Consider the following 15,989-nt stretch of genomic DNA (forward strand, 5'->3'; position numbering starts at 1 on the left):
CCTTGGCAGGGCTGGGTTAAATCAGATGGAGCCACCTGAGTGGGAGCTGGGGCTGGGTGGGAGCAGGAATCCAGGGATGTGTCTTTATCCAGGGGTTTGTCCTGCTCCAGGGATGTGTCCTGGTCCTCCCCCAAGCTCTCGGCCCCACCAAGGCTGGGTTTTGCACGTTTTGGGGTTTTCCACCACACCACAAAAGTGAATTTTGAGCAGCTCACGGAGCAGAAGGTTATCTCCGAGGCCTGCCACGGTCTGTAACAAATACAGGCACAAAAAGCAGGCTGATGAGCGGTTAATTAAAGTAACTAAATAATTAAAGTTTGTGTAACAGAGGCCTCGGTTTTCAGTGGTCTCAGCTTACACAGACCAAGGGTATTTGGAGGATTCTGCAGCACCACCCTGGGTGCGGAGCTCCAGCTCCTTTTATCCTGCCCAAAATACCCATGACAGACTGGTCTCGGAAAAAAGCCCAAACAAACAAACAAACAAACCAGAATGGAGGCAGAGGGAGGGATAACCTGTGTTAAAATCCCCACAGATGTCAACCTGCAGCAGAAGTGATGGTGGCTAATAGCCTGGTGCTCCCTGGGGACGCAGCTACTTTGGGCTGTCAGATTAGAGCTGCTGCCTCAGACAGCTTGTGGGACTTGATTGTTTGAGGGGCTCGGAGTTCTTTTGTAGGGGAAGGTAAATTGTGTCCTTAATATCTCCAAATTTACAGCGCAGCTCGTTGGGTATTTTATATCCGGGGAGATTAAAATTAGCTGTGCTTTGCAGCGGGGGGAATCGCTGCTTTAAAAAAGGGGGGGAAAAACAAAAAACAAACAAACAAAAAAAGCAAATTAGGAGCAACTCTATCTTATTTAAGCAATCCATTTGGAATAACCGTGAGAGATGTCAAGTGAGCAGCATCCCAGCCTTGATGCCAGCCCCTCCATAAAGCCTGGCTGTTTGGATGGGATCCAATTAGTCCGTAGGCAGCTCCTGATGGTCACCTCTGTGCCACGTTATTGTGTTCCCTCACGCAGCTAAGGAGAGCTAATTGCACCTGTTGCAGGGAAAACCAGGACTGTTTGCATGAGAAACATGATCTTATAACCAGGTTAATGCTGTGTAATGAACTATCACCCTGCAGGGTAATGGAAATGAATGGGGGGAAATGGAGGCAGGAACCCCGGGGTATTGCGTGCTCGGCGGTGGAGTTGGGTTTCCCACCTGTCTGGATAATTCTTTGTGTCATAATCCCCAGAAAAAAAAAAAAAAAAAAAAAAAAAAAGGGAAGCAGCTCTCTGGTTTTCAGGGATCTCTGTATTTGCACACCCTTCATAGTTACAGTTTGGAGCCCCGCATCCCCTAAAGGATGGAAAAATCCGTGAGTGTTTGGGGACTGTTAGGAGCCCTGTCTTCCATGCACTGAAATTCCTCACTCTGTGGTAAAAGAGATAAAATGCAATGGAAAAAAGGGGGAGTCAGCTCTCTGTACCCCCTGGTTTTCAGGGATCTCTGTATTTACACACCTTTCATGGTTACAAACAGTTCGGAGCTCTGCATCCCCTAAAGGATGGAAAAATCCGTGAGTGTTTGGGGACTGTTAGGAGCCCTGTCTCCCATACACTGAAATTCCTCACTCTGTGATAAAAGAGATAAAATGCAATGGAAAAAATGGGAGTCAGCTCTCGCTGAGCCTCCTGAGCTGATTGGTTTTGGGGGATTCTCTGTATTTACACACTTGTGGTTATAACCGGTGTGGAGCCCTACATCCCATAACCCATAAATATTTGGGTTACTGTTAGGAACTCTCTCTCCCATCAGCACCTGATAAAGGTGAGAAATACTGAAATGCTTCACTCTGCGATAAAAGAGATAGAATACCATTCAATAGTTCAGCATTTCAAATAAAATTACTCAACATTTCAAATGAAACAATTCAATATTTCTACTTTTAAAATAAACGAGCAGTTGTTTTACACTAACATTTTGTTTTGTGGCACAGCATGAAGAAGCAGCCAAAGGAAAGGCCAGCACCTGAAGATTTAATGGTAAGTGAAACCTCAGTTTGGATTTCTCCGTGAATATTTTTTGGTCATTTACCTAGAAATTTATCCATTTTTCCCTGCATTTTTCAGTGCGCTCAGTGTGTTTCTCTCTAAACTCTTCCTGCTTGTGCAGCAATTCCATATTTGCACCCAAACCAGAGGTGGGATTGTGATTCTGAAGTTGGTGGGTATTTCGCTGTTACCTTCACTCGTGATGTGGGGAGTTAATTCAGAACTTTCACGGCCGCTGTCGAGTTTCAATCAGAACCATTTTGATGCTTGCTGCACATTTTCTTCCAGTTTGGATGTCCAGGGATTACAGCTTAATGTAGGTCACTCTTTGTCAGCCTTAACCTTCCCAAATGTGAAGACTGAAAACAGGGAGTGTGGTTAAAATCCATGTTTTAATGAAATGCAAGAGCCACTGTTTTCACCGATGCTCGTTTAAAATTAAATCAGATTGGCTGCAGGAGAATGAGGGAATATTTGGGGAGGTGTGTCCATGGAAGGGTTCTCAGGGCTGGAATCTGAGCTCAGAGCCCACTTCTTGTGCTGGCAATTATCATCTTTTCAATTATTAATAATTGCTGTTAACAGCAGGTTACGTAGACTCATAATCCCCTCTGACTCGTGTCAGGTACCTTTAATTTCTAAATGTTTCCTTACTTTCCTTTATATTTTTTTTTGGTGTAACTCGAAAGTTCCTCTAAAACCATCACAATTTATTTGCTGTGCATGGAAATACAGAGACAATTGGAATGCAGGAGTAATTTTAGGGGATTTTAAGAAGGATCAAGGCACTGGTGCCTCCTCTCATTTCTTGCTTGCATGGTGGGAGCTGAGAGGAGAATAAAGGTTTTTTTTTTTCCTGCAGCATTTCTCTAGTTAAAGGCTAATCTCTGAAGATGCCCAGGGGCAGGTGTCTCACAATCCAGACCAGTCTCAGCTGAGATCCTGGTTAGGAAAGTATTTAACTCTGAATCTCATTTTAAGGATATTAACTCCACCAAATCTGCATTTGAAGTTGGGCACCTGCTTAAATACCTCGCTGAAATTAAACCTCAAAGTTTATCAGAGCCCACTTTGGGGTTTCTCATACCAAAAAGCTGATTTTTTTTTTTTTTTTATTAACTTTTGATGGCTGGGAAATTCTTGCAGTTAGTCACATCTGAGAAAACTTGGAGCAGGTTCTGGAGCTGCAGACACATTTACCTCGTGCGCTATTCTGCCATGGCTGGGTGGCTCAGCTATTAAAACGAGGGAATGGGGTTTCATAAAACCTCTCTTCCCTTTGTAAACGCACATTTTGGTGATGCAATCGGCCTGCCACTTATAAATAAAACATCTGCAGATCACACAGCCCCCCAGAAGTGTGTGTGGGGACGTTTGTGAGCAATAACACCACTCCAGGGTGTAGAGCCATAAAAATGAGGCCAAAGGGTGAGTGCCTGCAGTAGCAGGGAAGTGCACAGATTTATCTTTACAACTACATGCCCTGGAGTGTGCTAGTCCCCTTTAAAGGAGGGGTTTTGTGAAATTATTTGGAAATTCCGGCGCCTCTTGGGGGGGGGGGAAGAAAAAGAAATAAATAAAAAAGAAGCGTTCCTACTTTTTAAACAATTTAATGCCATTTTTTTCCCCACCCTCCTTTCTGTTCAGTTACAAATGAACTTGCAACAACAAGTAGTAGAACAGGAGCTGCTCGCTCCTTTATATTATAGAGGATATATATATAATATTATATTTTATAATATTTATTATATTTATAGAGTCAAGCCCTTCAGATTTTTGCTTTTCCCCAGTCTTGTCAAGGGGCACTTTATTTATAAAATTAACATGAATATATGCATTAGCACTGTGTGTCTGTGTGCACAGTTACACGCAGCATATCTGTGCCTAAGTGTGTGTACAGAAATTAATTTATAATTGCTGGAAATTGGGGCCAGGGGAAAAAAAACAAACGCTTTAACAAATGATATTTAAATATAATTTAAAAATGAGGTTGGAAAAGCCCTCCAAGGTCATGGAGTCCATTTGATCCCCACCTTGTCTCAACCAGAGCAGAGCACTGAGTGCCGCATTCCTTGAGCGCAAATATCCTGTGAATTCTGGAATTCCTCTCCCTTTTAATCCTTTTAATTCCATACTCCTGAGGCTGCCACGTGGTTCTGGTGGATATAAGGAGCGCACAGAGGGTTGTAAATACTTGTGGATCTGAGGGATTCACAGAGGGATGCAGTGAAACCCTGGATCTTCAAGGTCACCTTATCACTGATTTAAACCAGAGCAGGATTTCACCTTGTTCGTTGAATTTTGAGGTTGTTTTAGTTAAAAGCACCGTGCCAGCAACGATGGGAGGTGTCACTCACAGCCATCCTCACCTTCAGACAAACCAGAGCATCATCTTCCTCCCCTGTGGACACCAGCTGTACTGGAAGTCACTGTTTTGTGACCAGTTCAGGAGAATTAAGGACTGAGAGCAAAATGAAGGGAGCAGAAGATGGATCTTTTCCTCCTCTGCTGATAATCAGTGGATTTTAAAGGCATTTGAGGAGCTGACTGACAGCACCTGGAATCACCTCCACCCCGGTCCTGGGGCTGCAGCAGGGATGGATTTCCTGCTTTTATAAAACCCAAAATGTCCATTTTGTCAGGAAATAGAGCCAAAGCCGAGGCTGGATGAAATTCCTGTTTAAAGTCAGGCTTCTAGTTACCATGGGTGTCCATGTCCAGGTGGATCAGGCTCTGTATTTGTTTCTTTTATTATTTTTTTTACTCTGGGCCCTTTCTTCCATGCAGCCATCCCCAAAACAAGATATCCCATTGGTTTTTTCGGTATGTAGGAAATCAAACCAACTGGATTGTTCCACAGCAGTGAAACCAGGGATTTCACCAAGTAATGAGGAAATTGTCCATTCAGGGAAAGCAACAAGCTCAGAACTTACCAGTGGTCATCCTGAACTTACTCTAAAATGCTGCTCTTTCATCTCCAGTTTGTTCCCTCTTAAGAGAAAGGCAGAGAGCCAAATAAATTGAATATATTCCTATATTATCACGGGGAAGACTGCACAGCACATTCCTCTCTGCCTCTCCCTTTCTAACGTGAAAATCTCAACAATCCTTTTGTACAAAGAGATTTTTCCCCTTCTCCCTTGAGTTGTTTTTTTTTTTTTTGCCAGAAACACGGAGTTTTTTCCAGCTTTCAGAGCAGTGCTTCTTGAGGAGTTGTGCTGTGGCTGCCCGGGGAAGGTTTCACCTCCTGGTGATGCCCAGAGTCCAGGGAAGCACCCTGAGCCCGGGCTGCCTCCCAGGCCGGGGCCGTGCCTGTATTTATGGTGTTTTCCCCAAGCTTTCCATTCTAAGCTCTATTTAATGGAATCTATGCATAGTAAGTAATCAGGTCAGAGAGAAGCAACATCCCCTGTTTGAGATCAATCGCTGGCTAATACTTTATCTAGGCCACTTTATTATCTCATGCTGATTCCATTCCCATTCTCCTCCTCCTTTGTAGCGCGCGCTTCAGCTGTGGTAAAAGTACGGCTCGCATACATATTAAAAACATATACCCATTCTATCTGTATGTAAATGTGGGAGGCACAGCTGGATATTGCAGGAGTTTGATTTACTAATAGTTATTATCTGTTCTAGCTGTTCGGAGGCAAAGAGAGGCGCAGGAAAACAAGCTAGCGCAGAAATTGCCTTTATGATATCACTGCCCCGCTTTGGTAATTGTTTCAAATCTCTTCTTGAGCTGCAGGCTCGGCCTTCGCTTCTGCAGGTTGTTGGTGCTTTTTTGGGATTGCTGGAGTCCCTCAGTGAGCTTTGGGGTTTTTATGTTGTTCGTGCTACGGCCGGTTATTGGGAGGAAAGGCGTTTACGTCAAGAAATTGCGTTTGGAACGCCAAAAGTCAGGGATGGAGCAGTTATTCCTGTGGAGGCATCAAAGCACAGCCTTTAGGATTTCTCGAGGAAAAATTGGGCAGGGAGAGGATCCGGTCACCTCCTGCACTCCATTGCTTTTACCCAGATCAAATGATTTTTTCATTCAAGTTGTCACATTTTCGACACAACCGGGAGCTTTCCTTCTTTTTAAAATTTAAATTACCGACGCTTCTCATGTTTTTAATTTGAACGTTGTGTGGTAAATTGTATATCATCTGTGTCAAAGCCACTGACATGCTGGAAAGCCTGTTCTTCTTTAGTATTTTATTTATTTTAATGCCTAATACAATTGTGAAATTTCCCATTACTATGCATTCAGCCATCCCTCTCTCCATTCCAGGAATGGCTCTAGACCAGGCACCCTGGTTTTATTGGCTATAATGGGTATTTTTTTTTTCCCAGATAAACAGATAGTTTGTGTATTTAAATGTTTTAAGACACGTGTCAAGATGTTAGAGACTCTCAAAAAATGGGTTCTGGCTGCCTGTTCCCACATCTCCAACAAGTACAAGAAGGAAATTAAAGTTGTGAGGCTTTTAGGTAGTTGGATTTTAAGTAGCTAGATTTTATCTCGCTTTATTTTAGAGGGTCTGCGCAGTAGCTGAACATATTTGCAGTTGGTTGTGTTAAACCCCCTCTCAGGAAATACTTTTATGGTTTAAACAAACAAATGGAGGATCAGCATAATCCTGCCTGGATTTTCATCAAAACCCCCAGAATAAAGCCAAGAAAATGCTGCTGCTTAGGTTTGTCAATAGAAGGGCTTTCCCCCAGTGCTATCACTGAGTAGCCAGGGCTGGGGATTGGATGATGGTGATTTTTGGGGTAGACCAGAGGGCTCTCAGCACTTTTCCTTTTCACAAGCACGCCCCAGAGATCCTGTGAGATCAGGTTTAGAGATCCACGGCTGTTGTGTGCGCCCATCCAGATGCTTGGGCATCGTTGCTCAATCACAGGGAGCCAAGAATTTTCCCTCCTTGGCCACATTTTTTTATCCTGGGCGGGATCTCCCATCAGGGATGATAAAATTGGCTGTGCTTGGACCTGTGATGAATGGCTTTGTTTGCAGAGGTTCAGCCTCTCCTCTGTCACACCGATCCCAGTTATTCACTCCATGACAAGGGGAAGTTCTGACAGACACCAAACACATGCAGATGGGAAGGAAAGGGCTCTCTCCTGGTTTCTCAAGGAAAAAAAACTACAGAGCCAAGTATTTTAGCTGTTGTAAATATAGAATTGTTTAGGCTGGAAAAGGTTTTTTAGGATCATTCATTTCAACCATGAAGTATATGTGATAAATAATAAACTTGTTCTTCAGTCTCTCAGTTCAGACATGCAGTGGCCGAGAAGTTCTGGATCAAATCCTGGTTACACTGAAGGCAAATCAAAATTTATATTGAGGCAGGGGTTTCACAGCAGGGCTCAGGATGCTCCTGTCACTGGGTGTTCAAAATGCTCAAGGTGGCTTAAGGGGGAAAAAAATCTGTGTTTCTTCAGGTGGCAGCATTGCTGACTGAGCTGAAACTGGGAAAGGCCAGTCAGGGATATTTCCCCCTCTGCCTTTCCCAAAAAAAAGGGGGAGAAAGCCATGTGTGTCCTCGAGGGTGGGAGTTTTTCTTTGCCACTTGAGAAACCAGCTCTCGAAATGGAGAAATCCATTCTATCCGTGTCGCTAAATCCAGCAGTCACCCAAGAGCGAGCTGTGACCAGGTTAAGGGCGTTGCCTTCATTCCCATCGCCCTGGGGTCACCCAGTTCCTCCAGCAAAGGGAACATCTGACTTCCCCCTCCTAACGTGCCCTGGAGCTGCCCAAAATTGCGGCACTTCCAGAGAAATGTGAAAAGGAGTAACTGGAGTTGGCTCAAAGAGGTGTTGAAAATCTAAGGAAATTGGACAAAAACAAACTGGCAACGGCTTAGAGGGATACAGTTCATATTTTTTGGTTCCTTGAGTCTCCTGGGCTTTGCAGTTTAATTTGAGCAAATGTTTCATTTGGCACTGCTGGTCGTTCAGTAGTTCTCCAGGCACAGGGACAAATATTTACATCTCACTCATTTTGGTAGCAGAATTGCAAATCTTTCAATTACTGGATATTGAGGAGTTGGTTGTGCGTTTGCCTTGTTGATGTTTTATGTCAGCTGTTTTCCTTGCGTATTTATTTTTTAAAATTTAGAAAAATAAATCTGTTAGCAGTTCCAAAATAAGACCCATATCTTTAAATCCCAGAATACTGGCCTTTCTATTCGTTCCAAATTCATTCCAAATTCATCGAGGAATTTGCTCTAACAGGCAACTGTTGAAATCCACGTTGGATTTTTATTTGCGTCGTGAATTTGGCATTTCGAATGTATTCAGAGCCTCTGCATAGATTAAAATGGCTGGTGCTTGTGCAGTACCAGCTACATGTGGGTCTCTAGTCCAATTAGCACCTCAGGACACTCCTGCAGTATTAAATAAGAGTAATAATTGCCTATGAATAAGCAGAGTATAAAGCAGGAGATAGAGATAGGGCTTCTTAGTGACCTGTGTGCATTATGCCTCAAATCCCTTAATCAGATTTGTGCCGCTTGATTCTTCCATCCGCAGAAATTCAGCTGGAGGATCAGGGCCTAAAGTAGTAAAAAATCAATTAATACGACTTTTCTAATTTGTGCGGTTGACAAAAAAAAAAAAAAAAAAAAAGGAAAAAAAACCCTGCATATAAATAGGGAACATTTTTCTCCTGAAGAGGGGCCGTGCTGAAAGATTTTTTTTAATTGGATTTTCATTGTGATTGACAGCACTTGATTATGACAGTAACTTTATTTGGCTGGACTGCTAGAGCCCCCTTGTTCAGGGTGGTTTTCTGTGGGGTTTTTTTTTATGTCCTTTTTTCCCCATCAAAGGCCTTTTTTTTCTCGGCGGCATTCCCGGCGGAGTGCGGAGTTTGTGAAAGAGCCTTTTAGCACCTTTGTTGCCGCCATCCCTGGTGACGATTGGGCCCAGCTGGTTGCTGGTCGCAAAATGCTCCTCTCAACAAAGAGAAATCTCCCTGGCCTCCATCATTTTAAGAGCTCCAGAAACCTGTTGAGGATTAGAAGTAGCTTTAGATGTGAAATGAGTGTTAAGTATTAGTAATCGGGAGATTAGGGCCCCGGGGACAACGGGAGATAAACAACCGCAATTAAGGCAAATCTGCCAGAGTAAACAAAATTGAGCAGAAACAGATGCCCTCGCCATTTTGGGGGATTGATTGGAGGGCACCGAGGAATCGATTTTTGTCTTGTTTACACTTCCAAACCCCTGTGATAAACTGGGAGGCTAAATATTTCATAGCGCCTGATTTTAGTTAATTTTTCTCGGCTCCTCACAGTGACCAGGCCCGGCCTCGCTCAGCCTTCACAGGGAGCAGCTAATTGCCTATGAAGGGCCCCTGTGTTTAAATGGGCTTGACAGGAATTTAAATTTTGTTTCAATCAACCTCTGTGCTCACAGCCTGCTCCAGTTTCTAATTTTTAAATTAAACATGATTTCTTTTTTATTTCTTTTCTTTTCTTTTTTTTTTTTTTTTTTTTTTTTTTAAAGCCGCGGCCTCCCCTCCAGAGCCGGCTGCTCGCGCTCCCAGCCGGGGCGGAGCTGGGAACACGCGGCTTTCTTCAGGCTGAAACGCCAAAATACAGCCCTGGAAAAGTTCATTGTCCCGTAAATGTGCATCTGCCCGCTCGGGTTTGATGGGAGAGGTTGGGGGAAACACTCGGTTGATGGAAATCGGGATCGTGTGCCTGCTGGGCTGGGGAGAGCCAGGTTCCCACAACCAGGGGAAAGCTCCCTGTTGGATTAAAATACAACTCTGAGCGTGGAAATCGTGTTGGTGGCCTCGGTGGTTGTTCAGTGACCTTGGGAGAGATTCAAAGGAATTTGTATCTTTTTTTCCCAAGCCAACTAGTGGTGATATATTTTGCCTTCTCCGTGTTTTCAGCAGGGCTCTGTACGTTTATTCCAACGTTGTTTCGTACCTGGGCTTTCTCTGCTCCTCACACGAGGGGATTTGGCAGCACCTTCACCTCGATCATTTAATACTTTATTTAGTCCCTTTACAAAGCCTGGCAAACGCGGGGATGTCATTTTGCACTCCGTGCAGGCAGCGTGCAGCCATTGGAATGCAGGATGATCGTAGTGGTACTTTTAAAAACAACTTGTTCATTTGCTGAAACTTCATCACAAAAATGCTAACGAAGTACGAGCTGTTTCATTCTCCCTTTTTGCTTCCAGCCACATCGTTTTCAGGGTTTGGTTTTTTTTTTTTTGCTTTTGTTAATTGTTGTTATTTGTGTGTGTGTGTATGCACACAGCATTTTCTTCTCTAAGGTTTTGGGTGAAAAACATTTAGGAGATTGTTTCAGTTTACTTCAGCTTAGTAATTTGCTTAGCAATTTTTTTTTTCCCCCATTAGAAAAACTTGGAGAAAACAGTTGTTTTCTTCACCCTTCTCCCCCAGTCTAGGGGAACACTTAGTCCTCATTTGAAGGAAATTCTGTAGGGAACATTTAGTCCTCACTTGAAGGAAATAGTGTAGGGAACGTTTAGTCCTTGTTTGAAAGAAATTCTGTATCAGTTTTAATTCCTGACGAGTTCCTTTCGGTGTCACTGAGACCATTCCTGTGCTGGGGCTGAGGACGGTTCTGCAGGTGCAGCTCCATCAGGGTTAGGTCAGGTGTGCGTTTCTGGTGTGAATCTCTGCTCTTTCTGAGCCCCCGCTCTTTCATTCTCAGCACAGCCGCGTCTTGAAGCTCACGGATTGAATCGATTTCAGATGAAACCCCACCAGAAGATGTGCTCCAGGCACACACCTAATGAGCTCCAGCTACTAATGGGCGCTGAGGCCACAAACCAGAGCAGAGCTGGGCAAAAGTCAAACCTCTTCCATCCCTAAAATGTTGCACCGAGCGTTTCACTCAGCAGAGCTGCTTCTGTTGTCGACAGCTTGCTAATGTTGACAGACTCCATCAGCCTTGGGCCACTCTCCCCATTCCTCCTCTACAGCTCTCCTTAACCTCAGCAGCACTTGCAGAACTAAACTCCAATTAGATTTCGGTTGCTTTAGTTTGCTTTAAGAGTCGTAACACAAAAACTGAAATACCTTTGCTGGGAGCCGGCTCGTTTTCTGCCGAGCAGCGCGAGGAATGCCAAGGACAGTTACTGGTTTAACAGCAAGTATCAAACGCAAAACTGCTGTGGAAAGAACGATCTGCAGATGGGCAAATAGATTCCTCTGTGCCACAGCCAAGCCCTAAGCTCTGCAGTGAAATTCAGACCAGCCTTTGCCACAGGAAGGGAACAAACAGCAGACCCAGGGTCCTGCTCGAGGTCAGGTCCACGCTACGTTGCTGTTCTGACCTGAAAAATTCCCTCTTGACCTTTTGTCTGGTGATGAGTTGCCAGCTTGGACGCATCGGTCAAGTGCACGAGGGGTCTTTGAGATCTGTTTTGGGGTCACCAGCTGTCCAAAGCTTGGAAAAATAATTCTTTCATCATAACGATGGATCTGTATTGCTGATTAAAAATGGAAGTCTGGGTGAGGTGTGTAGACAGTTGCTCTTCAGGTTAAGGTGTTGAGGTGGAAGTTGAGCTGTTCTTCCTCTTGGTCCATCCATCAGAATATTCCTGGCATATTAATTCTGTAAATGATGGGAGAGTTTTGGTGCCTCAACAAAACTAAACCAGCTGAAAAAGGAAAAATCCATGGGTGAAAGTCAGTCTACAAATAGATAAATAATCGGGGGAAAAACTGCTTCTCAAAAAAACCAAAGAAAAAAAAAAAAAAAAAGAAAAAATTAAGGAAGAAATCTAACCCCAAGGCTTCAGTGCTTAGTTGTGTTACCCATTTATCTCTGTTTTGTATCATCTTTTCACTGTCTCACGTATCATCAGAGGGATAAAATCATTAGTGTGCTAATCTAGGTAGCCATAGTTCTAAGGCTGACCTAGGCTAATCTGCCTTTGCAATTTCAAGAACTATGTTTGACTCCTCTGAAAGTAACCTTAAATTGTAGTCTTGTAAGAATTCCAGAGCTGTATCCTTCACTCCTTCTCCTAATGAGGTTATGACCAAATGCTCATTATAATTGCTTTAGACTCCTTTTAATTTTCAAGCTTATTAATCATAAGAAGAGTTATTTAAAATTGCATAAATTAATCTTAGATTAAAAGCCCATCAAAGCCTCGAAACAATTAAGAATAAGTAGGATTTCCCTGGGGCAGCAAGTTTTATTTTAATAGTGTAGTCAGGTGGATATCAGAACATTGAAGTATGGTAGTGATTAATGTATGCAAAATTTAAATGAGAGTTTTTAAATGGCAAATCTAAATCACATATTGACCTAACTGTAGGCTTTAACTGCATTGTCTGTCATATATTTAAACTGTTTAGTAATCAACATTTTAATTACAGTGTATGTTAGGGAGGCCGTGCAACAAACAAAACTCCCCACTTCCCGAGTGGAGCTGCTCAGCACGCTGGGCTCTGGAGCCAGGAAGGAGCAGAAACTTCCAGGAAAATCGAATCAGTCGTGGTTTTTCGTGTGGATGTCTTCTTGCTCCTGCCTCATCTCCACCCAGGAAACGCCACTGGTCGATGCTGGGAGTGTGCAGGGTTGGACTTGGAGCACCCTGGGGCAGTGGAAGGTGTCCCTGCCCAGGGCAGGGCTGGATGGGTTTTGAGGTCCCTGATGGGTTTTGTGGTTCTGTGATTCCATGATTTCATCCCCTGCGCCGGGGCTGTCTCTCAGCACCCAGCTGAGCCCAGCTCCGGGGGTGCTGGAGCCTCCCCAGCACAGCGAGCGCAGTCCTTGCCCTCAATAGTCTGAGGACAGGAGCAGGGAGAGAGAACTGGGCCAGCAAACACTCGCTCCCAGATCCAGCACAGCCTCGCAAGTCCCAGGGAGGAGCTGGAACTTCAGGGCTAAGCTCAACCTGTGATCTGCAATCCCATTTGGAAGAGCCAAGGAGGCTGCAGCTGACCTTGCTGCAGCTTTGGGACACTGGGGACACTCTTGGCAGACACACAGACTGAGCCTCCCGGTCCCTGCTGCTCCAAGCACTTCAGGTGCTCACACTTTCCTTCAAAGGGTTTAAAAAACTCACAGATCTCAGGATTCCAAAAGGAAGAGAAGAGATGGAGCAGCTGCATCGCACTCAGTGTCACGCAGGGTGCTTTCACCCGTGGGTACGTTCTGTGTCTCCCTGGATTAACGTGTGCTCAGCCTTCAGAGCCTTTTTTCAGAGTTTCTACCCCACTCGAGCCTCAGAAGCTGCGTGGAGCGTCCCCTGAGGATGCCCTGCCACCTTCTGTGCCTGGGAATTAACGATGTTTTGGGAGTCGGCAGAGAGAGAATTGGCCTGAGGATTCCTCGCTGCTATTCCTGGCTGTGGGAGCCGCAGTTGGATACTGTGGATAGCTGGCACAGATAATTAGAACAGCTTTTAGTGTGGCTTGTCCTTGGAGGCAGCAGCTCGAGATGGAAAATCCTCCAGCACTGGAGGCAGAGCTGGAGTGATGAAATGCTGACACGTGCTGAGGTCACTGCAGGGTGACCCGGGGTCACTTCGGGGTGGTTTGGGTTACTCAGCACTTTGTGTTCCCAGGAGTCCTGGGAAGTTGTTTGGGTTACTCAGCACTTTGTGTTCCCAGGAATTCTGGGAATTTGTTTGGGTTACTCAGCACTTTGTCTTTCCAAAAGTCCTGGGGAGCTGTTTGGGTTACTCAGCACTTTGTGTTCCCAGGAATTCTGGGGAGCTGTATGGGTTACTCAGCACTTTGTGTTCCCAGGAATTCTGGGAATTTGTTAGGGTTACTCAGCACTTTGTGTTCCCGGGAATTCTGGGGAGCTGTATGGGTTACTCAGCACTTTGTGTTCCCGGGAATTCTGGGGAGCTCTTTGGGTTACTCAGCACTTTGTGTTCCTGGGAATTCTGGGGAGCTCTTTGGGTTACTCAGCACTTTGTGTTCCCGGGAATTCTGGGGAGCTCTTTGGGTTACTCAGCACTTTGTGTTCCCAGGAATTCTGGGGAGCTGGTGCAGCTCCAGAGCTGAGCTTTGCGTTTGTCCTGTTGGAGGTCGGACTTGTCTCCCATGAAACATGAGGCTGGGCAGGAGTTTCCCCTCAAATCCATGCCCTGAGTTAATCACAAGAGCTGTAAACAGCACAGACACCTCAGCAGCAGTGGGAGAACCAAGTGGGATGTGCTGTTGGACAGCCAGGTTGGAATTTTTCGGCGCTGGAGGGATGAGCTGCCAGCCAGGCTTTCCTGATTTCACCTTTGCTCTGTGGCTTTCCTTTGAACAGAGCACCTGGAGTGGGGGAAGGCACGGGACATCCCCCCTGCTCTGGGAGCGTCAGGAATTCGGTGGTTTGCTCGCGTTTCACATGGATTTGTGCTGGCAGGGCTGGAATTCTGCTCAGGTGAAACAGATCCCAGGCGTTCCACAGAGGGCTGGATCAGAGGATGCTCTTCCCACTCCCAACTCCCGCTGCCAGGGAGGAATTAGGGAATGGCAGGGAAGGGGGGGAGCAGGATTCCAGTTTCCCTTTATTCTTAGCAGGTGCTGTGTTCTGTGCAGGAAAAGCTGCACCTGCTGCATTCAGAGCACGCCGACACCACCCCACAGACCGCTGCATCTTCCTCCTCCCCCCTTTGAAAAACTGCAAGTAAAGCAGCGAGTGAGCTTCCCTGCAAGCAGCCTGCAGCCAGCAGTAATTTTTATTTTCTCTATTTGTTTTAAGCCTGGGAAGTCTGTGGCTTCCTGCACACTGTCCTGATGGAGCCCTGACCAGCGAGCGTGCAATGCCCCCAGCCCTAATGTGCCATTAATGATAGGTTAATGTACAGTATAATGTTTTTTGGACTATGGGTTCATTACACTTCTGAGTGCAAGGTCCTTCTGCAGAGCGCCCAAGGTCCCATTGCATTATATCATGCAATAAAAATACCCTTTTCATATCACACACTAATAAACTGTATTTGAAATGCTGTCTGAGGGCACGGCCATTGTCTCGATGAGCTGTGCCTGCAACAGTTGGGATCTTTTTTATTGTGGGTTGGTTTTTTTCGGTTTTTTTCTTTTTTTCTTTTTTTTTTTTTTTTTGGTTGTGTTGAATTCAAGTTTTGTTTTGTTTTGTTTTTGTTTTGTTTTTTTTAATGGAATGCACGATTTGTCTGTGCTGCTTGGAGCTCAGGCTGGGAGGGTGTTAAAGAAATGTTTAAAGGGTGGCACTGATGCAGTGCCACTCATTTCCCAACCTTTTTTGCAGGAATTTTCTTATTGTTTTTAATTTGCTGTCCTCCCCAGTCAGCCTCTCACTGTCCCGGGGGAAAAAAATATAAGGAGGTGCTGTTGTGGGTTAGATCTGATGTACTCTCACCGTTTGGGATTCAGGTTCCTGCCCTGTCCTCATCCCTGCCATGTTCTGTGCCCCAGGGAACACCACCCTGGGGAGGAGAATCTCTCGTTTTTGGCATTTTCCAAGGAGAAAACCGGTGGCTGACTGGCATTTCACACCGGGAACGTGCTTCGTCACCATTCTAGGCTGGTAACTGCCCATCTCACAGGAACACCGACGGCTTTTTGCCTGGACAGTGCTCTGAAATGCCAGGCGTCGCATCAGGAGCGTCGTTTATGGTCTGCCTGTCCTTGGGCACCGCTCTGAACCTCCCTGGTGCTCGCCAAACACAAACATTTCATGCTCAGAGGATCCTGTGTGTGGGACAGGCTCTCCCGAGGCGTTGCTCTTCCCTGGATTTGTGTAAGTTGTTAGACTGAAGAGATGAAGGGGGTTCAGGCAGCACAGATTTGGGGCCGTGGGTGATGATTTTATATCCCAGAGGGAATTTCCTCCCCTGGAGCAGAGCTGCGCTCCAGGTGAGCTCTTGGGGGCCGTGGATGTGCAGCCCTGCCCAGGGTACCACGCAGGGTCTGTGGCAATAAGGGTGGGTTATTATCAGAAACAAAGATCTCTTTGGGTTTTTTTAGGCCAG

At 45.3% G+C, this 15,989-nt stretch overlaps 1 protein-coding gene across 3 annotated transcripts in view; it reads left to right on the forward strand.

The window, feature by feature from the left end:
• MAP2K5 (mitogen-activated protein kinase kinase 5) overlaps nt 1–15,989 on the forward strand; it is a 133,772-nt gene that overhangs the window by 114,296 nt on the left and 3,487 nt on the right. For 2 of the 3 annotated variants that reach the window (XM_040077340.2, XM_040077344.2), the window contains exon 21: nt 1,991–2,036. In XM_040077340.2, the coding sequence (XP_039933274.1) occupies nt 1,991–2,036 (46 nt within the window). Of the gene's footprint in view, nt 1–1,990; nt 2,037–10,726; nt 10,849–15,989 lie in introns of those variants that run through there. The other variant, XM_040077342.2, reaches the window with a different exon arrangement.

The sequence above is a fragment of the Hirundo rustica genome, chromosome 13 (assembly GCF_015227805.2).
Source record: "Hirundo rustica isolate bHirRus1 chromosome 13, bHirRus1.pri.v3, whole genome shotgun sequence".
NCBI lineage: Eukaryota > Metazoa > Chordata > Aves > Passeriformes > Hirundinidae > Hirundo > Hirundo rustica.